We start from the raw sequence: 24,311 nt of genomic DNA on the forward strand, positions 1-24,311 counted from the left end.
TGCTTCAGATTCTGTGTCTCCCTCTCTGCCCCTCCCCTGCTCATGCTCTGTCTCTGTCTCAAAAATAAATAAAAACATTAATTTTTAAAAAATAAACATTAAAAAAATTTTTAATAAATAATTTAAAGAAACATACTTAAAAGCACATTTCATTGTATGTAAATTATACCTCAACAAAGTTTATTTAACACTTAAAGATATGAATAAATATCTGGGGCATACGAATAATGCTAGGGCATTATATTTACTCAGGGATATTTCTTAAAAGGTTAAAAATATTTTAATATAAAAATTCCTGGAGGGTGAGTCCGGGGGCTTGAGTTCAGTTCCTATCTGTCCGTAACTTGAAGGTTTGCTCTCTTCCAGGTAACTTGGACAAGTGCTCTGCATATATTTCCAAAGCACTTTGTGCTTCTTGGCATCAGTTAACAATTTCATGCACATGTGAGTTTCCCATGTGTGTGTCTGCTATCCTGAGTAAACTCTGACTTGTCCCAAGTCAGGCTCTGCATCTGGTTGCAGTGTGGTATCCCAGCACCTGTCACGGCATCTACTCCACAGTGGACACCGGATATTATCTAATGAATGAGTGCATGAGTGAAATAATGACTAAAGGGGAGGTGCTTGGCCTCTAGGTAGAAGGCATTTTGTTCATACCCTTCCAGAGGGTATTTAGTAAAAGGTAGAGAAGAAAGCCTGGTAGGGAAAGCCAGCCAGTCCTTTCCACGGTCCCCCATTCCACGTTTCTAGGCACCACCTCCCTACCCTCAAAGTTGAGTGCAAGGGTAGGTGAAGAGGCTCTTGGACTTGGGAGTCCTGTCCTAGGTTCCAGGGAGCATCTCTCAGTTTTCTTCTCTGTCCAATGGAGATCAGGGTAAAAGTTACTTGGGGCTGTGGGAGGTCCTTGGGAAGAGACAGACTGGGGGTTAAAGTGTTTCAGGGGCTGCAGTAATTATCACTGTCATAATAATCTCACTTCATGGACCTGACCACCACCACCCATTCTGGTATTATCACAGTCTTAGCACTTCTTTGGGGCAGTGTCCTCCACTCCAGAGGTTCTCAAAGCGTGGTCCCGAAGTACTTGCTGGAAATCCAAGTTCTCAGGCTCCACACTAGACCCTTCCAGATGAGATGCTTTGGGGGTGGGGCCCAGCAATCTGCTTTACAACAAGACCTCCAGAAGATGCTGATGCAAGCCCAACTTTGAGCCCTTACTGCTCTGCTCTGATGTAAGCTCTCCTAGGGATACTGGGCCTGCACTGTTCACTTCTCTATCCGCGGGGCCTGGCACGGTCAGCGTGCAATTAATATCTGCTGAATGCATAATAACTATCATAATGATAGCCACTAACCATTGATTGAGGGCCTCCTTTGTGCCAGGCTATGTTCTGAACGTTTTAGGAGGATTAGCTCAGTTAAGCAGCCGTCGCTGGGATCACGTTACAGATAGGGAAACTGAGGCTCAGGGAGGCCAAGGGTATTGAGGTGTTCTGGGGTCACCTAGCGGGAGATCCGGCATGGAATCCCGCGTTTCGCGGCTGGGCTCCTCCGGGCTCTCCAGGGGTCGCAGCGGCCGCACGCTCCTGCTGCTCAGCCAGGGCGCCCTGCCCCGCCCCGGGGCCCGCGCGTGTCCGCGGCTCCGCGAGTGCCCCGCCCCGAGGCCGGCCGGGGGAGGAGCGCGGCGGCGGCCGGAGGGCCCGTGGCGAAAGTGCGGCTGCGGAAGCTCGGCGAGGCGGACGGCGGCGAGGGAGGAAGCTGGGAGGCGGCGGGCGCTGCGAGGCCGGGCCGACGCCATGGGCCGCCTGCACTGCACGCAGGACCCGGTGCCCGAGGCCGTGGGCGGCGACATGCAGCAGCTGAACCAGCTGGGCGCGCAGGTGGGCCGGGCGGCCGGGGCGCGGGCCCGCGACGGTCCCGAGGGCCGAGGGAGGGGAGGGGTGTGGGCCGAGGGCCGCCTGGGGGCGGGGAGAGTCCGGGGCGCGGTATGGCCTTAGGGACATTCAACGGCGGGCTGAGAGGGAAATTGGGGTCTGAGGACAGTTCGGGGGGCCGAGGGCTCTAAGGAGGCCTTAGGGCCAGCTGAGGGGTCCCGGGGGCGTGGGGACTCAGACGCGGGACTTCCGGGAGGCGTGAGAACGGGGAGGGATCTCGGAAGAGGAATTGAGGGGAGCCTCGATGAGGCTGAAAGCATTGTGGGGAACCGAGGGAACAGACTGGGGTGTCGGGAGGCCTAGGGAGTTTGGGGAGTTGTGGAATTTGAGACGTTCAGTAGGGAGGCCAACTGCGGAGACTGAGGGTCTTTGCATCCTCTGGGAGCCCGGGGCTGGGGGTGGGGGAGCCTGGAGTAGGGGCAGGTAATCCGGGGTCGCATGTGGGTTTGGGTAATGGCCAGGCCAGGGTGGGACTGTCCTACCTCCCAATTAAGAGGAATACCTGGCAGTCCTCAAAGAAAGAAGCCATATAGTCTACCCAGTGGAGGACCCCTCCCCCGCCCCCCACCTTGATAGTGGAAGTGGGGAGGCTGATTTTTGCCTGTTCGGGCAGCAAATGCCAGCCAGCCGACTTCCTGTCCTTGTGCTGGCCGGATGCCCTTTTCAAAGCACCAAGGCAGCGAAAATAAATAGGTTAAAATGACACTTCTCACCACCATTGTAAAGGTGCATCTGTTTCCCCCTACCAAGTCTTAACTTCCCAGGAGATGGGGTTCCCTGTCCTTCATCTCAGCATCCCCTACAACCTACTGTTTTCTCCTAAAGTAATTGCAATGCCAGACATATTCTGAAGCCCCTTTGTCCAACAGAAATAAATTGCGAGCCACAGGTCTAATTTTACATTTTCTAGCAGTCACATGTAAAAATTAAAAAGAAGGTGCCTGGCTGTGACTCTTGATCTCAGGATTGTGTGTTCAAGTCCCACATTGGGAGTAGAGATTACTTAACAATAAAATCTTTAATAAATAAGTAAAGAAATAAACAGAAAGCTGATTTAATGTTTTCTTTAATCCAGTATATTAAAATACTATCATTTCAACATCTAATCCACATAAAAAATATCAATGGGGGATATTTTACTTTTTAGTACTAATTTTTCTGATTCTGGTGTGCGTTCACATTTACAGCATATCTCAAATTAGACTAGCCTTTTTCTTTTTAATAGGGTTTTGAGTTTTTTTCTTTATTTTAGAGAGAGAGCCCAAGCTGGGGAGAGGGGGAGAGAGAGAAAGAATGAATCTCAAGCAGGCTCCATGCTCAGCGTGAGCCCAACAAAAGACTGAATCCTGCCACCCTGGGATCATGACCTGAGCTGAAATCAAGATGCTCAACCAACTGAGCCACCCAGATGTCCCTAGACTAGCCTTTTTCAAGTGTTTAATAGCTACATGTGGCTAGTAGCCACTGTTTATCATACAGCACTTCTAAGTGCTTTTATGTATATTACGTCATTGAGTCTTTACAGACACCCTAGGCAGTAGGTTTTATTATCATCCCCATTTTACAGATTAAGGAAACTGGATCACAGAGTGGTTGAACAAAAATAGCTGTCATTTATGGAGCATGTACCATGTGGCAGGCACTGTTTTCATTGCTTTATGTGTAGCAACTCTAAAAGGTAGGTGCTGTTATAATTCCCATTTTACAGATAAGAAAAACGGTTCAGGGAAAGAAATTGACCTGGTTTTTGTTTTTTTTTTTTAAATGTTTATTTATTTACTTTTGAGAGAGAAGCAGGGGAGGGATAGAGAAAGGGAGACACAGAATCTGAAGCAGGCTCCAGGCTCCAAGCTGTCAGCACAGAACCCGACGCAGGGCTCGAACGCCTGAAACGTGAGATCATGACCCGAGCTGGAGTCTGACGCTTAACTGACTGAGCCACCCAGATACCCCAGAAATTGACCTGTTTAAGGTCAGGCACCGGGGGTGGTAGAGCCCGGAATTCGGGACCTGATGCTTGATTTTAGATTCCGGGGAATTAAATATACAGAACAGAGCTTTCCAGATGACCTCCCTACCCAGGTTGCTTAGCTTTTACTTGTATGTGTGGCAGGATTTTCTGGAAGACTTCCATGTGGAGAATAAAAAAGATTCTGCTGCTAAAAAACTTTTTTGAAGCTACAGGATGCTATGACGCCTAAAGTTACCTCCTCCAATTTGGTATTCATGGAAAAATATAAACCACGTCCTTTAAAACCAGAGCTTGCTTTTTACTCATTCTAACCTTAAACTACACTCTGGACCTTTCACCCTTTTCTCTTAAGTTTATTTATTAATTTTAGTAATGTCTACACCCAGTGTGGGGCTCAGACTCACAACCCCGAGAGATCAAGAAGTGCGTGCTCTTCTGGCTGAGCCAGCCAGGTGCCCCTTCACCTTGGTTTTTAACACAGAAAGCTTCTTCCTGATGAGCAACTTAGCAGAGTCCTTTCCCTGCCTTTTGTTGGGTGATCAGATTTCCCCGAGTACCCACTCTATTAGCCGAATTTATTTTGAAGTCTGAGGCCTAGATATCAAGGAGAAAAAGAATCATTGTATTAATGTGGGCATCACCATTTGTTGCTCACTCTGTGGGTATTTATCTGAATGCCCTACTGTGCCCAAATAGCCACTAAACACAGTGAGGTGTGCAAAGGGTTGATGGACACAGCCTCTTATGCTGGGGAAATTTTGATTTGCTAGGGCAGGTCAGAAAATGGAGACAAAGTACAGTGCTGAGTTCACCTAGATACATCCTGTAATGCCTTGGGCCAGTCCTAGGTAATGTGGAGCCTTGAGAATATGATTTTAAAAATCATAATTTTGGGGGCACCTGGGTGGCTCCGTCGGTGAAGAGTCCAACTTTTACTCAGGTCGTGATCTCACGGTCTTTGAGTTTGAGCTCCTCAAGCTGTGCTGACAGCTCAGAGCCTGGAACCTGCTTGGGATTCTGTGTCTCCCTCTCTCTCTGTCCCTCCCCTGCTCACTCTCTCTCTCTCTCTCAAAAATAAATAAACATTAAAAAATATTTTAAAAATAAAATAATTTTTGGAATGGTTATTTGAGAGGAAAATCAGAAAAATATAAAGAAGAATAAGGCGCCTAGGTGGCTCAGTTGGTTGAGTGTCCGACTCTTGATATCAGCTCAGGTCGTAAACTTGCAGTCTTGGGATGTCATGGACTCTTGCGTGGGGAGCCTGCTTGGGATTCTCTCTCTCCCTCCCTCCCCCCATCCCCCGTACTCCCACCTCCCCACTGTCCCCCTCACGTGGGCATGTGTGCACTCTCTCAAATTAAATAAATGAACATTAGGAAAAAAGAAATGGTCTGTAATCCTCTCATCTAGCTATAAATGAAAGCAACACATGCAGTTAGAAAATTTAAACAGTATTCAAGGTATAAAGTTAAAATGCCTGTTTCTCTTCTCTGCAGAAATTGACATTTTAATAGTTTCTTGTGTATCTTTGGAGAAAAAAAAAAGTCTGCCTCTGCCTGTATATATATGGGTAGCCTTTACAACATTTTCTTTTTTACACAAGAGGTTAGACTAGCCTCTTTCTCTTTTGCATGATATTCTTTGAAATGCATCTACCATAATTTGTTTAACTAGCCCTCTGTTAATAGACAGACACTTCAGTTGCTGTCAGTCTTTTGTTTTTCTGAACAGCGCTGCCGATGAACTGCTTTGTGTAAATGTGGCTGGGTTTACCTTTGGGAACATATCTGAAGGGTGTTCTTCCTGCAATCAATTACTAGGTCAAGAGATATGAGCATTTAAACATTAGATATGACTATCAGGGCGCCCGGGTGGCTCAGTTGGTTAAGCGTCCCACTTCAGCTCAGGTAATGAGCTCATGGTTCGAGCCCCACATGGGGCTCACTGCCATCAATGTGGAGCCCACTTCAGATCCTCTGTCTCCCTCTCTCTCTGCCTTTCTCCCCACTCGCACTGTCTCTCAAAAATAAACGTTTTTTAAAAATAAATTAAAAAATAAAAATTAGATATGACTATCAAATTGCTGTCTGGGAAGGTTGCCCCAGTTTGTCCTCTCATCAGCAGTGGGAGCACATCTGTTTCCTGGCACTTACTTGCATCAGCACTGGTGTCATCAGACCTTTATTTTTGAAGATTTGATAAGTAAAGCAGTGGCATTTCCTTATTTTGCTCATTTGCATTTCTCATCTGGAATGATCTGGAGCATCGTTCCATGTATTCGCTAGTGAGAACAGTTAAGCTTTTGATTTCTCGGATGGTGATGGGCAGGTGAGCATTCCAGAGGGAGACAGCTATGCAGATACAAAAAGGCAAAGAATGAGGAAAGTGTTTAGGGAGATTTATTCAACAAATACTTAACTATGCACTTTCATTAACTAAGGCTCTGTGACCATACAAACGTATACAAGGAACCTTCTCTGCTAAGACAAGTCTTTACTTATCAAGATTTAACATTCTAAGTGCCCTCAGGCAAGGTTCCAAGAGGGAGCCTTAGAAGTTAAGAATCTGGGTAGGTCACTTTCTCGTTGGGAGGGTCATTGTGTCTTGGCAGAGCATTGAAGGATAAAGGAGGGTTTGGAAAAGTGGAGATAGGGATGGGGGTCAGCATGTCCTGCAGACCAGATTAAGTTGAGGCTCCCCTTGAGAGGAGACATGGGGGAATGAGGCCTCACAGGGAGGTTGAGCCTGAATGCTAGGCTGAGGCCTGGAAATAGAAAAGCTGCTGGAGGGCTTCACAGCTGCTCTCTTTCTTAAAAGGCTCAGGGTGGCAAAGGGTCAGCCAAAGATCTGAGGGTCCACAGATTCAGAGCTGAAAAAAAAAAAAAATTAAATAAAGGAAAACTCACAGTTTGAGGACACTGTCTGAAGCTTGTCCCTGACTTTTCTTGTTTTTACTATATAGAATCAGCAGTTAGGCAAAGCTATTATCATAAATACCACAGAAAGACAACCCCTGGGTCAGCATTGGTTAAAATGTTTCCAGGGAATATCTATGAAGTTTTGAGAAGGTAGATACTTATGTGCCATTGGCTGGTGGAAATGTAAATCCATGCAACTTCTTTGCAAGGCAACTTGGCACCACTTTACACAGAATTTAAAATGCACATATTATTTGACCTAAGAAATTTTTAAAAAGTGTTTTGTAGACACGTATGTCAAAAAAATATGTGGGAGGATATTCATTGCAGCATTGCAGTAACATCAACAAAGCACATGTGCGCACACACGCATACACACACACACACTAATGTTCATCCCTAGGGAGCTAAATTATACTGTCTATGCAGTTGAATACCATGCACTTGTTAAAAGAACTGGGTAGAGGGGCACCTGACTGGCTCAGTCCGTGGAGCGTATGTCTTTTGATCTCCGGGTTGTGAGTTCAAGCCCCCTGTTGGGTGTAGAGATTACTTAAAAATAAACTCTTGGGGGGGAAAACTGGGTAGAATTATATCTACTGACAAGATCAGTCTCTAAGATATAATTGAATGTAAAAAGGCAAGATGCAGTGTGTGGGTTCACTTACATCCCATTTGTATTTATTTAAATTTTTTTTTAAGTTTATTTATTTATTTCGAGAGACAGAGAGGGAGTGCAAGTGGGAGAGGGGCAGAGAGAGAGGAGAGAGAGAATCCCAAGCAGGGTCCACACTCAGCACAGAGCTCAATGCAGGGCTTGAACTCATGAACAGTGACATCATGACCTGAGACAAAGTCGAGAGTCAGACACTTAACTGAGCCATCCAGGCTCCCCTAAAATAAAATCTTTAAAAAAAAAAAAAAAAAGAATAAGAGTGTGTTCTAAGACAGTGTATAAGGAAGTGTAAATTTTACTGTTTTGTTATATACATAATGTTTATTGTGGGGGAAGAAATCCAGAAAATATGGATAGAGAAAACAGAAGAAAATAAAAATCACCCAAAATCTCACTCCACAGAAATAACTGCTTTAAAAAACAAGGTAGAGGGACACCTGGGTGGCTCAGTCAGTTGAGCACCTGACTTGGACTCAGGTCATGATCTCATGGTTTGTGAGTTCAAGCCCCGCGTAAGGTTCACTGTTGTCCGTGAAGAGCCCACTTCAGATCTGTCCCCCTCTCTCTGCCCCTCCCCCACTTGCGTTCTCTCAAAAAAAAAAAAAAAAACAGATAGAGAAAAAGTTTATGAAGTATGTTAACATTTGTGTGGGGCAGAATAAGAAATTATATATTTGGATTGGCTTATGTTTGAATAATAAGTATGTGGAAATATAAACAAAACAACTGCTATTAATCTTCCAATGATTTTCCTTTCAGGCTGTGTGTGTGTGTGTGTGTGTGTGTATTTGGACCCTTGAGATGTGCATGTGCATGTGTGTGCATACACTCACAGTCTCTCAATACATATCTCCCAGGTGTTCCACTAAGATATACAAGTTTTTCAGACAATATGGTGATACTGATATATTGACACTGGGTAGTGGGTATTGTGAATATTTGAACTATAAGATGATCAGACAGGTGTCAGCACCTGTGTGTTCTCTCCAAAGGGTCTATACGTGGATGAGATGTGGGAACACTGACCCAGGAGTAGAATTTTGCTGATGTTCTGTGTTATTCTCTTCACAGCAGTTCTCAGCCTTGACAGAAGTGCTTTTCCACTTCCTAACTGAGCCAAAAGAGGTAAAGTACCTTGTGATAAGGAGAGTGCTGAGTGTGGGTCTACAGCCCTGAGATGCTTAGAAAGTGAAGGCCTGGCTTGTTCCCTCTCTGCAGGTGGAAAGGTTTCTGGCTCAGCTCTCTGAGTTTGCCACCACCAATCAGATCAGCCTTGGCCCTCTCAGAAGCATTGTGAAAAGCCTCCTTCTGGTTCCAAATGGTGAGTAGCCTCTCTTAGCAGCTGAGGCCAGAGACGTTCTTTGAACAGTGTTTCAGACCACGGAGTTGGCAAGCGTGCTTTGGGCGCTGAGCCAGTGCATTCAATGGAGAACCAGACGTGGGCGGGACTCAGTCTAGGAGGGAAGCCAGGTACACAGATCACCGCAGTAGAGTGAACTAGAGGTACAGCTAAAAGTGCAGTCTGTATCCCAGCTTCCATCCCCAAACTGCTGTCTGGTCCCCTGCGCAGTGTATAGAAATCGAGAGTAGGCAGTGAGCTTCCTTTTGCGAAATTAAAGCAATCTGGCAAAATATTTTGAATTTACTGATTTTTAAAATGGGGCTTATCTCTATATATTTTTAAAGATTTTATTTTTTGGGGGGGGGGGGGCGCCTGGGTGGCTCAGTTGGTTGAGTGTCCAACTTGAGCTCAGGTCATGATCTCAGGGTTTGTGAGTTCAAGTCCCACGTCGGGCTCTGTGCTGACAGCTAGAGCCTGGAGCCTGCTTCAGAGTCTGTGTCTTCCTCACTCTCTCCCTTCCCTGCTCATGCTCTGTCTCTTTCTCTCTCTCTCTCTCTCTCTCAAAAATAAATAAACATTAAACATCCAAGGTGGGACTTGAACTCACAACCCGGAGATCAAAAGTCACATGTTCTACTGATTAAGCCAGTCAGACAGGCACCCCACGGGCTTGTATTTTTTTTTTTTAATGTGGTAAAATATGCATAATGTAAAATTTACCATTTTAACCGTTTGGGGCTTATATTTTGTATGTGGTTTTTCGTTTCAGATTTCTGGAAATTAATTTTCGTTGTTTTTTTTTTTTTTTTTTTCAAAAATATTAGTCCACAATGGATTCAAAATAGAAAAGGTCTTCCATGACAGATGGTTTCAGAGGTAGAGTTTGCCTAGAGCAATCAGGAAAAGTTTCTAGCCAGGAGGGAGGCGATCACAAAGGTTTAGCTGTAGAGATATCCATTACAGCACTGTTTTGATGGTCTAGAACAATTAGAAACCAATAGCCCAATAGTTGGAGATTAGTATAATGTGCTGTTTCTACAGGGGAACATCATGGGGGTCAAAAATTCATGTTCTGAGTTAGGTAGACGTGGGCCTGTCACTCGATGAGTAGTGTGACTTTGTCCAAGTACCCTATGTCTCCCAACCCCAAGCAGCAGCCCCTCTCTCACGTTTTCCCCCCAGTCTGAGTTTTTTCTTGGTGTGTGGAGGGGGCTTGTTTTGAAGACTGAGATAATATAAAACATATGCTTAACATAGTACCTCAGTAAAAGGTTGCTCTAATTTTTGAAATTCTGTAATAATTTAAAAAGACGCTATCAAGGAAATGTAATGATATGGAAAATCTTTCGCAGTATAATAGTTTAATAAAAATAACAGTTTATAAAACTGTTTAATAAAAATAATAGCTTATAAAACTACCACAGTCCTACTTTTGTAACAAAAACAAAAAAGAATGTTAACTGTGACTATATTATCTGGGTGGAGGGTCAGCAGGTTGTCTTGTTTATTGTTGGCTATGTTTTGCCTAAAAAGTTGCTAGAATTTGGCAACTTAATTAAAAGTTCATTTTATGTAAAGAGAGGGGCGACATTTGAGCCCAGTCTCAAAGAATGAGTCGATGCTGACCCGGCTGAAAGTGGGTGAAACAGCATCCCCGGTTTGCACGTTTTACAAATTAGTAACGGGCTGATGTTCCCCAGGCTCTCAGCCCGGTGCTGCTGCGCTGAAAGTTGGGCGCCCTCCCATGTCTCTGTGCAGGTCCTTTCCTTTGCCTGTCATAGGTTCCTGATGTTCTGGGGGCTCGAATCAGAACCTCCCAATGTTTCCAACTGTGACATTTTCTCATCCTCTGTGTGTGTGGTTCTCGCATTTTTTGCTCTCGTGGCGGGTTAAAGGCACGTGAACCGAAGGCTGTAGGAGAATGTGCGGTCTTTTGTAACGCGGGCATACATTTTTCATTGCACACCTACAACAGTGCGGAGCTGTTGGAGAGTCAGAAGGGAAAGATCCCCTTTGACCCTCATGCTGCTCTTGTCTGCAGACACCATCGCAATTTAATTTTGCTGTGTATCCTTTTATATTTTCACACGCGTGTGCATTCATGTTCTGTTTGCCGTAAATGGTGGTAAACCATAAAAGTGCTCGTGCAGCTTGTATTTTGTCATACCTGTTACGTCATGGGGACCTGTCCATGTGAACCTCATTCTTCTCAGGGCTGTATGTGCCGTGGACTGGATGTATCTTTTAGCCATCTGTCTCCTGCGGCCGGACATTTTAGTTCTAGCCCTTCACTCTTAGAAACAGTGCCGTGGTGAACATCCTTAGGACATTGTGCCCGCCCGAGTGTGAGCGTTAGGATAGCTGCCCGGCATGCAGATCTTCTTTCTCCTTCTCTAGCCTACATCTGTGGGAGTGGGTTTGTCTGCAGGTGGGGACCTGTCCACCCAACAGCTGTTGTGGACACTGATTTTTTAGCAGACCTCTGTCTTCTGGCGTCCCTGCCTCCCTCCTTTGCTGTCTTCCTTAGCTCTGCTCCCCATGCCCCTCAGCCCTGTCAGACTGCCTTCACCCCTCCCCAGCCCGGGAACTCCCACCAGAAAGCCTTCCTAAACCACTTCAGTCTGCAGTGACCTCCCTTCCTCTCAGCTCCCGAGAGATGGTATTTATCTACAGTTACCATTTTGGGCCACAATCACTTACAGTTTTCTATTGTTCATGCTGTTTTACATGTGTCTGTTTTGTGGCTTCGACAGAGAGCTTGTTCTTTGAAGTCAGAGGAAGATCTCGTACTTCTTTCCTGAGCCAAGGTTACAAGTAAAGTGATGACATGAAGCGATGCTCAGTATATGCTGCGTGAGTTGAACTGAACTTGGGGGATCCTGTCACCTCCCAGGGGATGTCGGGCGTACGTTTTTCAGGCAAGATTGGTTGTCATTGTTTACAGCAGATCATTTTCTATAGGTGCAGAGAACCCCAAGGAACTCAGCATACCAATCAAGAGATGGGCTTTGCAGTCTCACGTGGATTTGAGGGTCGATCACATCACCTATGTAGCTATTCAGCCTTGGGCAAATCAGCCTCAGTTTCACATCTGAAAAATGGAACGATAAGAGCAGTTTATGGTGGTGGCATTAGGAACGAATGAGTTAATATATGCAAAGCACTTAATTCGGTGCTTGCTAAGCTTCGCTTTATGTATTGTAGTTGGTTTCGGTCCTATGACTCCTCAGACTATGAGGACTGAGCAGCTGAGAGAGTGTGACTTATAAGTCACTTGTCCTTTTCCTCAGCCCGGAATAAGTTCTTAGTCCTTCGTGCCTTCTTGTGGCAGTGGCGTCTCCAACGGGGCTCTTCCATCCCAGGTTCCAGCCTGGCCTGGAGTACGGTCTGCAGCACAGCGGGGGTCACGCTGCACCTCTGAACTGTTTGCTTCACATGATGACATCTGTAGCCCTCAGAGTGGCGTTCAAGGCCTTTCCCAATCTCATCTGAAATACAAGGGCCTCGAGGTCCTCACCTCCTTCCTCATCCCGGGCCTGCCTTGCAGTAAGACCTCCTTGTTAGAGCTGGAGGAGCCTCAACCCTCCAGATCAGTTGTCCCCAACTTGGTGTTTTCATCCAGAAAAGGCTTATGTGGTCAGCTAGAAGCAGGAAATACTGTCCCCTCCCACTCCCCCAGCCTTGGAACCTTGAAGAGACACACACATTAACATATCTTGGGCTCTGAAAAGTCCTGCAATAAAGAAACCTGCTTATCCGGTATCTGAGAAACAGTTAACCATGAAACCCTCCTTCTCCTTCTCCTCCTCCTCTCCTCTTCTTCCTCCTCCTCCTCCTCCTCCTCCTCCTCCTCTTCCTCTTCCTCCTCCTCCTCCTCTTCCTCCTCCTCCTCCTCTTCCTCCTCCTCCTCCTCCTCCTCCTCCTCCTCCTCCTCCTCCTCCTTGTAGGGGGAGGGTCAAGTAAAACCTTTTTGTAAAGGCTGATCTGGTGTAATCTTTGTCTTGTAGATAGAGACAGAGCCCTAGAGAGAAGTGACTTGCTTAGGATCTTACAGTAGAAAAGCTGGGGCTACTACCTCCCTTGGTTGGTGTAAAGCCCAGTGGTTTGTGTGTGTGTGTTTTAATGTTTTTCTTTTACTAACTAGTGTGTAATTCTTAAAAAAACACCTGACTTCAGGGACACCTGGTTGGCTCAGTCGGTTAGGTGTCTGACTTCAGCGCAGGTCATGACTTTGCAGTTTGTGAGTTGGAGCCCATGGAGCGTCGGGCTCCGTGCTGACAGCTCAGAGCCTGGAGCCTGCTTTGGATTCTGTGTCTCCCTCTCTCTGCCCCTTGCCCGCTCAGGCTCTGTCTCTCTCTCCCTCTCAAAAATAAATGAACATTATAAAAATTTTTATTTTTTTTTATTTTTTATTTTAAAACATTTTTTTTTTAACGTTTATTTTTTTTTTTTTTAAATTTTTTTTTTTTTCAACGTTTTTTATTTATTTTTGGGACAGAGAGAGACAGAGCATGAACAGGGGAGGGGCAGAGAGAGAGGGAGACACAGAATCCGAAACAGGCTCCAGGCTCCGAGCCATCAGCCCAGAGCCTGACGCGGGGCTCGAACTCACGGACCGCGAGATCGTGACCTGGCTGAAGTCGGAGGCTTAACCGACTGCGCCACCCAGGCGCCCCAACGTTTATTTATTTTTGAGACAGAGAGAGAGCGAGCATGAACGGGGGAGGGTCAGAGAGAGAGGGAGACACAGAATCTGAAACAGGCTCCAGGCTCTGAGCGGTCAGCACAGAGCCTGACGCGGGGCTCGAACTCACGGACCGCGAGATCATGACCTGAGCTGAAGTCGGCCGCTTAACCGACTGAGCCACCCAGGCGCCCCAAAAAAATTTTTAAAAAAACACCTGACTTCAATAGTTACCAGCCCATAGCCAGACTGTTTCATGTACAACCCGTCCACTTCTCACTGCTCTCCAAACTGGATTCTTTTAAAGCAACTCTCAGGTCATATCATTTCATTTCTGAATACCTAATTACCATCTCTAAAAAATAAATTTTTTTTCCCCTTATCAAACCACAGTGCCATTATCTAAAATTAAAATATGCAGTCAGTGTTCTAGTGTCCCCATTGTCTCACACATTTTATTTGTCTGTAGTTGGTTGCTTTCGTCAGGATCCAGGGAAGGCCCCACATTGCATTTGGTTGCTGGATGTCCCCTCGTATGCTTACTTGTCACCATGGCTACTTAACAGCTTTGAGATCTTGAGCCAAGTTACTGAACCTCTCTGAAAATCTGTTTTCTTCAGAAAACAGAGCTCCTAATAGTAGCTCATATATCATTATATGAATAAAGATAATAACTGTAAAATCCTTCAGTAAGCGGTGGCTGCACTGTTGCTAATATTATGATTGTTGTTATCATTACGAGTTGTCTCCCAGACACAGGGAGCTCCCAGATTACAGATTACTTGGCTGTAGGGCTACTACTGAAGGCTGGTTTTATTTTTTTATTAAAAAAAATTTTTTTTTACTTTTTTTGTTTTTTACTTTTATTTATTTATTTATTTTTAATTTTTTTTTGACATTTATTTATTTTTGAGACAGAGAGAGACAGAGCATGAACGGGGGAGGGGCAGAGAGAGAGGGAAACACAGAATCGGAAGCAGGCTCCAGGCTCTGAGCCATCAGCCCAGAGCCCGACGCGGGGCTCGAACTCACGGACTGCGAGATCGCGAGATCGTGACCTGAGCTGAAGTCGGACGCTCAACCGACGGAGCCACCCAGGTGCCCCTGTTTTTTACTTTTATTTTAAAATTTTTGAGAGACAAGAGCATGAATGGGGAAGGAGCAGAGAGAGAGGGAGACACAGAACTTGAAGCAGGCTCCAGGCTCTGAGCTGTCGACACAGAGCCTGATGCGGGGCTCGAACTCACAGACCACGAGATCATGACCTGGGCTGAAGTCAGACATTTAACCGACTGAGCCACCCAGGTGCCCCTATTAAGTAAAATTTTTTAATGTTTACTTATCTTTGAGAGAGACACACAGTGTGGATGGGGGAGGGACAGAGAGAGAGGGAGATACAGAATCTAAAGCAGCCTCCAGGCTCTGAGCTGTCAGCACAGAGCCCAATGCAGGGCTCGAACCCACGAACTGTGAGATGGTGACCTGAGCCAAAGTCAGATGCGCAACTGACTGGGCCACCCAGGCACCCCAAAGCCTGGTCTTATTTTAATACGTAGCAAGATATGTGGCCCTTGTGGACACTCAGTAACTGGTTTTTTTTAGGAAAAGTTGATAACTCCCCTTCATTTGTCCCAAAGGAGTTCTTTCTGGCTGGGCAAAAATAGAGTAATCAACAATGAACAATAGTCATGAATGGTATTAAACAGCTGCAGAACTAAGTTCCCCAGGACTCCCAACCTCACTTCCCTCTATTACTTCTTTCTATGGCACTTTTTAGTCATATTCTATATGGCTTTCTTACTTGTTACATTATTGTTGTGGTCTTTCTCTTCCTGATAGAATGTAAGCCTCACGACCGCAGACATTGATGTTTGCCAGCATCTAGCATCGTGCTGGCACTAGTAGGTGCTCAGTAAATGCATGCACAGTGACTATGACTTCTGTCCTTCCGTGAGCTTCAGGGAAGTGGATTCAGCTGGTCAGCCTTCAGGGTCAGTGATGGCTCACTGAATGTGGCTTACCGTCATCTCCCATCTGCTTCCTTCTCCTGGAGTTTTAACCAAGGCTTAGTTCTTTTCCTTGAGTTTCCTTTATTACACAGAATAAGCCTATGTAGATTTTTGGCTAGTAGAACAATTCGCTAATTTCCCAACTGTTTCCTGGCAAAACTGAAACCGTCCCCCTGGACATACACTTCTGTGTTGTCCCCCATACTGTTTGATGGCAATAAGGGTTTACCAAGGCAACTGTTCCAGTGACAATTGGTGCTCAAGGATTTTATAAACCATCTCAGATGGTTATATGTGTGGGTTTTTTAATGTTTATTTTTGAAAGCGAGAAAGAGTGTGAATGGGGGAAGGGAAGAGAGAGAGGGAGACACAGAATCCGAAGCAGCCTCCAAGCTCTGGACACAGAGCCCGACGTGGGGCTTGAACTCATGAACTGTGAGATCATGACCTTGAGGCGAAGTCGGACGCTTAACCGACTGAGCCACCCAGGCGCCCCTGGTTAGATGTGTTTAAAGATGGACATTCTCAGATTTCCCCAGGTGGGATGTTCTGGGGACTCCAGCTCTGGATTTACAGTTTTCTTTCTGTCTGACATAGAGTCAAGGCTTCAGGCCTGTCTTGTGCTTAGGACAAAGGTATCACCAAAGGAGAAAGCTGAAAAAGAAGTTAAGAGCTATAGTCAACAATTCTGTTATTATAAACTTCAAAATAGCTCAGAGGCTAGATCTTAGAGTTTCTAACCACAGAAGGGAAGTGATAATTATGTGATGTGATAGAGGTATTAGCTAATGCTACAGTGGCAGTCATATTGCCATGTATGAATGTATCAAATCAACAGATTGTACACCTTTAACTTACACAACATTATAGGTCAATTATATCTTAATAAAAAGAAAGGAAGATTAATTAAGGGCTTGAGGCCTAGCATGATGCAAATATATATGTGTGTGTGTGTGTGTGTGTGTATACGCACACATGTATATATTTTTTAAGATTTCTTTTTTTTATTTAAATTTTTTTGAATGTTTGTTTATTTTGAGAGAGAGAGAGAGAGAGCACGTGCAGGGAAGGAGCAGAGAGAGAGGGAGAGAATCGCAAGCAGGCTCTGAGCTGTCAGCGCAGAGCCCGATGCGGGCCCCATCTCATGAACTGGAAAATCATGACCCGAGCGGAAACCATGAGTCAGATGCTTAACCCACTGAGCAGCCACCCAGGTGCCCCGCAAATACATTTTTAAAGTACGACGTGGGCCACAACAGTGGGCACAACGGACCAAGTCTTTAGTCTCATCAAACAGGCATTCTAGTGGAAAAATTGACAGTAAATATGTAACATGAAACTGGGTGGTTATAAATGCAATGCAGAAAAGCGTAGCAGTAGGAGGGTGCCAGTGAAGAGCGGCTCCGCCTGAAATGGAGGGGGGATGTTCAGGGAGAGGCCGTAATGACTGTGTGCAGATTTGAGGAGGAGTGTCCCCAGCAGAGGGAACTGCAGAGGCAAATGCCAGGAGGTAGGAACCTGCCTGGCATGTTGTAGAAAAAGCTGAGTAAGCAAGGGAGAGAAGAGCTTAGGGGTTCTAGAGGTGGCCAGCCGCTGCCACACGTGTATTTCAGTGTACTTTCAGGAGTGTATCTGTTGGGTGACTTCTTGGCAGTGCAGTTGTTGACTATGTGCCTTTGCCAGATTTTCTCCCCCAAAGCTTAATCTTTCTGATCTTTAGTTTTCCTGGTAAATTAAAGGCTTCGATAGCAATCCCCCACTTCAGAGTACTTTGGGATCATCAAGCAAAATATTGGATTTGAGCTAGGTATACACTAAGGGGCTGTACATGTGGTAGTTATGAATTAATTGAATTGGCTAGGAAGTGGCCTTTTTCTAGGGCCTTTATGGCCAGGGTTTCCTGGTGTCTTGCCTTTTTTATTTCCCTATGGCTTCCTTGCTCAGTCTGATTTTGACGATAAAAGATTTCCTCCCTTTGTTTACATGGTTTATTTTGCTGCGGACAGGCTTTAGGATTGTTTTTCTGGAGTGAGATGGGAGTGGGGGTTGGGTTTAGGGTATTACTTCAGGGCCCTCCCTGGATGGTGGTGGATATCTTCTTATTCTTTAATTAGTCATCTTCTGGAAGACTAAGAAGTGGAAAATTTTAAAGTGGTTTCCAAATTGTGACTCTAGGCTGTAGTCTGAGGTTAAACACTGAGAAGCCCAGGTTGCTGGCGACACTTTGTTTTCAGGAATTGGAGCTCGCAAGCAGAACAAAGCAGCCCCCACAGGGGAGTGATCGCAGGGCTTGTGAGGAGCTTTGCCCGGCCCCTCTGGAAGTAACTTGTGAATCATAGAGGCCAACTGTTTAGTCCATCTTGGTTTACGTCCTGAAAGCAGGTTCTCTATGGCAGCGCTGGCCAGTGCAACTATCTAGGTAGACGGAGATGGTCTCTGATCTGTGCTGTCCAGTACCGTGGCCACTGGACCCATGTGGCTGTCGAGGATTCAGAACAGCTAGTGCAACTGAGGAACAGAATTTTAAATTTTGTTTAGTTTTAATTAATTAAAACCTAAGAGGGTGCTGGGAGAAAGAAAGAAAGAAACTTTAAATAGCCACACATCTTTATGGTTACGTATTGCCCAGCGCAGTTCTAGGCTGTTGCCCTTACGCCCAGCCTGACGTCGAGCTCCCCGATGTTGCTCCAGGAATCTGAGGCCTTACTCTTGCCTCTGATCAGGGACCCCCAGCCCCAAGTCCATAAAGTCCTTTCTGTTGTCTCTAGTTTCCTTCGTACTTTCTGGAGGGGTGAACACTCCTGTTGTACAATAAATAGAACGTGCTGTCACGTTCTCCAGTCGTTTCCTTTCTGCATCTTCTCCGCAGCTGGGTTGAGATCTTCCTGGAACCGGCCACGTCTTTGTGTATCCCTTTTGTCCGTTGATGCCTACTGCCAATTGATTACTGATTTGTCCTTTTTAACTGCTTTCTCCCCTGTTTCCCAGGTGCCTTGAAGAAGAGTCTCACAGCTGATCAGGTCCGGGCTGATTTCATAACTCTGGGTAGGTCATCACCGAGGGAGGTTGCTCAGGGTGACAGGCCCAGTGGCTCTTTATGATGTTAAAATCTCCTTCTCTTCTCTTATAGGTCTTAGTGAGGAGAAAGCCACTTACTTTTCTGAAAAGGTATCATAATTCCTCTTAATCAAGGTTAATTAAGATTGTTTGCTTTTATTTCATGAATAGAAACAAATGAGAAATGCCGACTAAGGAGAAACCACTCATCATTATGTGTCATTTCCCCAGCTTACTGGTTTTCATTTGATTTCATGCAAATAACATACATACAACATTTAAACGGCACTATTTGGTGCATCTCTAATTTTTTGCCTCTGATTTGTCTGACTTTAATTGTCATACAGTTTTTGTTCCAATTTGGAACAAATCTTGGAATGAAAGAAAACATTTAGGGGCACCTGGGTGGCTTAGTTGGTTGAGTTTCCGACTTTAGCTCAGGTCATGATCTCGTGGTTCGTGAGTTCGAGCCCTGTGTCGGCTCTCTCCTGTCAGCATGGAGCCTGCTTTGGATCCTCTGTCCCCCTCTGCCTCTCAAAAGTAAATAAAACATTAAAAGAAGAAAAACATTTATATCACCTTCTGCCCCTCTTTGCTTCCCACATCCCCCAGATCTGTGCCTATAGGCCAGGCCCTTAGTTCTGCATTCTTCGCCTTGTCTGTATAAATAAATACATTGCCGTGCTGGGGGCAGAATGAAGAAGGGGGATTTTCCCCATTGTTATGACTTTGGCTTTTTGCTTTTGTTTCAGTGGAAGCAGAATGCCCCCACCCTTGCTCGATGGGCCATAGGACAGACTCTGATGATTAACCAGCTTATAGATATGGAGTGGAAATTTGGAGGTAACTAGTTAGAGCCAGTCCTGGGTCATTTGGGGGATGTAGGGCGGGGGTGCAGAGGCTTTCAGATAGCTTCCAGGGGGAGGACAGGTCCTCAGTCCTCAAAGACGATTGGGGCCAGCAGCGGCTGCTCTGTATTGCCATTGGGCAGCTGTTTCTATCCATGGCTCTCAGTAAGTTGACTTCCTGAAGAGCAAATTTTGCTGTCCTCATACTCGTCCCCACACGGCTTCTGCTGGACAGCCTGCAAGATTGGGGTGTTCAGAGTCCGTTGTCAACCCATCACTTATTACTTTTCTCTCTTGTGTCACAGTGACATCCGGGAGCAGTGAACTGGAAAAAGTGGGAAGTATTTTTTTACAAGTAAGTTTCCTGATCTGTGAAAATGGGTAGATTTTTGACTTGGTTGATAATTATAAAATCGACATTGGATTTTTTTTAATACCCAATTTGGATGTGGAGGTCCTGTGTATCTCCGAGCAGTATTGTCAGCCAAAAATGTGGCCACTGACACGCCTACTCTCGGATTAATAGGATCCTGACATTGTTCTTAAAAGCTCGATTGTTCTGTAATCATGCAAATTGTTAGAAGTTTCAGTGATAGACGCCCAGACCGCTCCCGTCTGACTCTCAAGTCCGAAGCTGGATGCTTTGATATTTAAGTGGAAGGATTTCAAGAATTTCTTTGCCCAGTTGTCATCATTTTAATTTCAGCTTTTTATTTCTTCTTTTTTTAATCAGTTAAAGTTGGTGGTTAAGAAAGGAAATCAAACTGAAAACTTGTACATAGGTGAGTCCAAATTCCCATTTGAGCCTTTTCACTTTTCCCGCGTTCTCTTCAGTCTGTGGGCTCGTGAAGCACCACAAATCATTTCTTCTAGCACAAAGTCATAACCGAGCTGTGGAGTAGCCATTCCGCTGCCTCTCCTCTCGTAAATAATAAGCCGTCGGCAGGTTGGAGACCCCACAGTTGAAGGGCCTCTTTGAAAAAGGGAAAGCGCAGGGAGAAGGGACGGCAAGACTGAAGAGCAAGCAGCCCTTGCGTCAGAAGTCGCGTTGAGCGTCCTGACTAATGCCCTTTCATCTCTTTGTGCTGTGGAGTTAGGCCGCTTTTAAATTCTGTATGGAGCTGAGAGAACCCTTCTCTGTTCAAGGCTCTCAGTTCTTTATTATGGTCAATTACCCATCAAGAGCTGCTTAGATGTACTAAGTCAAAAAAGAAACAGAAAAAACTCTTTGGGTGGAAATTCGTTTTCTCAGATGATTCTGTGGAGTTGGAAACATGTACCTGAAGCTGAATTTTCTCTCCCCAGAATTAACCTTGCCCCAGTTCTACAGCTTCCTGCACGAGATGGAGCGGGTCAGAGCCAGCATGGAGTGTTTCAGCTGATGTCTGGCCCCCTTCCCTGCCCCCTCCCCTTCCATGGGTGGCTGCTCTGAGAGGCGCCTCACCCACAGGCCTGTGGGGTGCTGATAACAGCCCTGCTTGCTTCTCGGGAGCCCAGGTGCAAAGGTTTCTGGAAAACAACAGGATTAAGTACTTAAAGAGCCCTACACGATTACTCTGTGAATCCTTTGTGAAGGGAACCTCCAGCACCTATATCTCCCAGGACACTTTTTAGGTATTCAGACAGGCTATTGCTTCTCAGATTCAGGGGAGGAAATAAGTTGTCACTTCCCCATCAAAGTTTCAGAGTAAACAGATGGTGCCATCACTCAAGATGCCCGCTGATCACCCTCCCCTCCAAAAAGCAAGGGCTTATTTATGGCTGAGGAAGAGGCGGACTCGATGGCTGACACACGTGGGGAGGCCCAGCAATCTGTGCGCACCCTGCCTCGGTGGTGGTGGCGGTGGTGGTGGTGCATGGCTAATCAGTTTTGAACGGGGCACCTGTGTATAAATACTTGCTTCGTCTGCTCAGAAAAGAACCGAGGCCAACCTCTGTCCTCGTTTCGGGTTGTGCCCTGTTGTGTTGTAATGAGGCTATTTTAGCTTGTTTTGGTTCAGGCTGACCTTCTCTGTTGGTTAGATGTTGAATAAAAAAGGTTCTGAAGAAAAGGTGTGAATCCAGTTGTCTCTGTGCATGGATGAAAGAGTCATCTGCCTCGCAGAACACTGTTGCTCTAATCTGCAACGTTTATTTTCCCAGTTTTAGGGAAGGCCCTGCGTCTTCTGTGAAACTGTTGTCCAAAGTTGGAATCTGTAAGAGCAGTTCAGGGGAGATTCAGGTTAAAAACATTACAAAGATCGTAGTGTATGAATGCTTTGTGTTCCCCTGACTCTGGGCTCCCACCTCGTATGTGATTTCTCCCCTCCTGCCTCATCCCTTCTTGGGAATTTTTTTAAATTGAGCATAGATGATACATAGCCGTGATTGTGTAATGGTTAGTACTCTGCGTTGTGAGTAGATCATACGTGCCCGTGGTTCAGAAGGTACATTGTGAAGTAGTTTGTGCCTCACGCCCATTCCCTAGTTCCCTGTTGCCTTTCCCCAGAGGTAACCACTGTTACAGTTTATTCTGTGCCCTTCTGGACTCTTTTCTTGCGTTTGCAAATACACAGGCATAGGGTCTGATTTTCTTCCCACACAAGTGGGAAGTACACACAGCATCCTGCGTCTTGCTTTTTTTTCTACTTACCCTGGAAATCGTTCCACATCAGAACAGAGAGAGCAGTCCTCTGTAACAAGTGCACCATGTTTCTTCACATGGATGATTTATTTAACCGGTTTCCTGCTGGTAGGTGTTTAGGTTGGTTCCATTCTTTTTCTCATATTAATGATGCTGCATCTGAATATTTTTATAGGTATGTCATTTTGCATGTGTGGAAGCGTATTTATAAGGTAAACAAATGGATGTGGAATTGCTGGGTCAAAGAATATGTGCATTTATCAAAGAGTATGAAAAGGAATAAAACAAAAAGTTCTTCTGCCTTATCCCATTTACTCAGTTTCCCTACTACTCTCCTCCAACAGATAATCCCTGCTGTTAGTTTCTTTTTTGTTTTTAATTTTTTTAATGTTTTATTTTATTTTTGAGAGAGAAAGAGAGAACACGAACGAGTTGGGGAGGGGCAGAGAGAGAGGGAGACACAGAATCTGAAGCAGGCTCTGAGCTGTCAGCGCAGAGCCATGAGATCGTGATCTAAGCCGATGTCAGACATCAATTTAACCAGCTGAGCCACCCAGGCGCCCCATGCTGTTAGTTTCTTAAGTGTCCTTCCAGAGGGTTTTTCCCCAACATATAACCAATGAGAATTTAAATGTTTACTCTTTTTGTTTTATATACAGATGATTATACACTGTATGTACTATCCTTAATATATCTTGGAGAACTTTCCATGTCAGTATATAAAGTGCATTCTTTCCTGTGGCTGTAGCATATTCACAGAACCGTAGACAGACAGATTGATTGACTTTCAAGGATTGGCTCACATGATTGTGGAGATTTGGTAAAGCCTGCAGGATAGGGGTATCTGGGTGGCTCAGTTGGAAGAGCATGAGACCCTTGACCTTGGGGTTGTGAGTTCGAGCCCCACATTAGGTGTAGAGATTACTAGAAAAATAAATAAACTTTAAAAATATATAAAGTAAAAAATAAAATCTGCGGGATAGGCTGGAAGAATTTCTTCTTGCTGGGGGAGGCAGGGATATCCGTCTTTTTTTTTTATTTCTTTTTTTAATGTTTATTTATTTTTGAGAGAGAGCATGAGCAGATGAGGGGCAGAGAGAGAGGGAGACAGAATTTGAAGCAGGGTCCAGGCTCTGAGCTGTAAACACAGAGCCCGATGCAGGGCTCAAACCCACAAACCATAAGATCATGACCTGAGCCAAAGTCACGCTGTACCTACTGAGCAACCCAGGCACCCCTGGGGAATCAGTCTTTGTTCTATTAAGGCCTTCAACTGATTGGATGAGGCCCACCCACACTATGGAGGAGAATCTGCTTTACTCTCATATAAAAGTCCACCAATTTAAATGTTAATCTCATAAAAAAATAAAAAAAACAGTTTCACAGAAACATTCAGAATAATGTTTGACCAAATATTTGGCCCTAGCAGGCCAGCCAAGTTAATACATAAAATTAACCATTACGGTGCCAAACTGACATATAGAGATTGTTCCAATGTATGCAAGATTACCAAATTAATCTTACAATACCAAAGAAGGGCAAATTGGTGCCTTTGGACAATGTCCAAATGTGTCTGTGAGATTTCTGGGGGCCTCATATGCCTGAAACCATGAAAATCCAACGTAAAAAGAATTCACAGAATGTCAGAACAGGAAGACACCCTAAATATACATACAATCTAGTTAAATCCACTCATATTTACAAATGGGGAAGTGGAGTCCTAGGGACTGAAACTGGTCACTGGCTAAAGGTGAGCCCTGTGAGCCATGGGTGTCCTGCTTAGTTCAGAAATGCAATCCTGAGAGACGTGAAGGGGATTCAGCCTGGCAAGTGCTGGTCTCAGTCAGGATACTCCGTAACGGTTGCACCCAGCTGGCCACTGGACAGATTCTGACCAAGGAGCTCCTTGGCCCTGCCCAATTCAAGCCTTCCGGCCCCACCTGGATCGCAACAGTGGCTTCCTGATGGCCCCACCCCAGGCTTCAACCTCACAGCTTCTGCTATCTGGCCTGTTTCCTGTGTGAGCATTCTTGTGGGCAAGTCTCATGTCAGTAGACAGATCCAAATGCTCGTGACTCTGCATGGTATCCAGGGGAAAGTCCAAACTCCTTAGCACACCAACCCCCCACAGTCTGGTCCTGCCTATATCTTCCACCCCTCCATCCCCCTTGCCTCCTGGCACGTGTCCTGTAGAGGAGTGTCTGGTCTACCAGCCTACTGACAGCTGACAAGCCATGAAGCCATC

General features: G+C 45.4%; 1 protein-coding gene across 2 annotated transcripts; it reads left to right on the plus strand.

Annotated features, from left to right (window-relative positions):
- Positions 1-1,703: 1,703 nt before the first annotated feature.
- COMMD7 (COMM domain containing 7) lies at positions 1,704-22,494 on the plus strand. Of its 2 annotated transcripts, none has more exons than XM_042931273.1 (9): positions 1,704-1,880; positions 8,575-8,628; positions 8,722-8,824; positions 18,527-18,583; positions 18,669-18,706; positions 19,348-19,438; positions 19,749-19,798; positions 20,177-20,225; positions 22,242-22,494. In XM_042931273.1, the coding sequence occupies exons 1-9, from the start codon at positions 1,797-1,799 to the stop codon at positions 22,280-22,282; spliced, it is 567 nt and encodes a 188-aa protein (XP_042787207.1). In that variant the 5' UTR covers positions 1,704-1,796; the 3' UTR covers positions 22,283-22,494. The 2 variants fall into 2 exon arrangements, with proteins under 2 accessions (XP_042787207.1, XP_042787206.1); XM_042931272.1 differs by lacking the exon at positions 22,242-22,494 and adding an exon at positions 20,749-22,228 and having other exon boundaries at positions 1,705-1,880.
- Positions 22,495-24,311: the final 1,817 nt, after the last annotated feature.

Source organism: Panthera leo, chromosome A3 (assembly GCF_018350215.1).
Source record: "Panthera leo isolate Ple1 chromosome A3, P.leo_Ple1_pat1.1, whole genome shotgun sequence".
NCBI classification, from domain to species: domain Eukaryota; kingdom Metazoa; phylum Chordata; class Mammalia; order Carnivora; family Felidae; genus Panthera; species Panthera leo.

Excerpts from the sequence above, each read along its gene's own strand:
- COMMD7 (XM_042931272.1), top strand. The coding sequence starts at position 1,797 with ATGGGCCGCCTGCACTGCACGCAGGACCCGGTGCCCGAGGCCGTGGGC. Across the intron at positions 8,629-8,721 it reads TCCTAACTGAGCCAAAAGAG|GTGGAAAGGTTTCTGGCTCA; the intron begins GTAAAGTACCTT and ends CCCTCTCTGCAG. Across the intron at positions 19,439-19,748 it reads TATGGAGTGGAAATTTGGAG|TGACATCCGGGAGCAGTGAA; the intron begins GTAACTAGTTAG and ends CTTGTGTCACAG.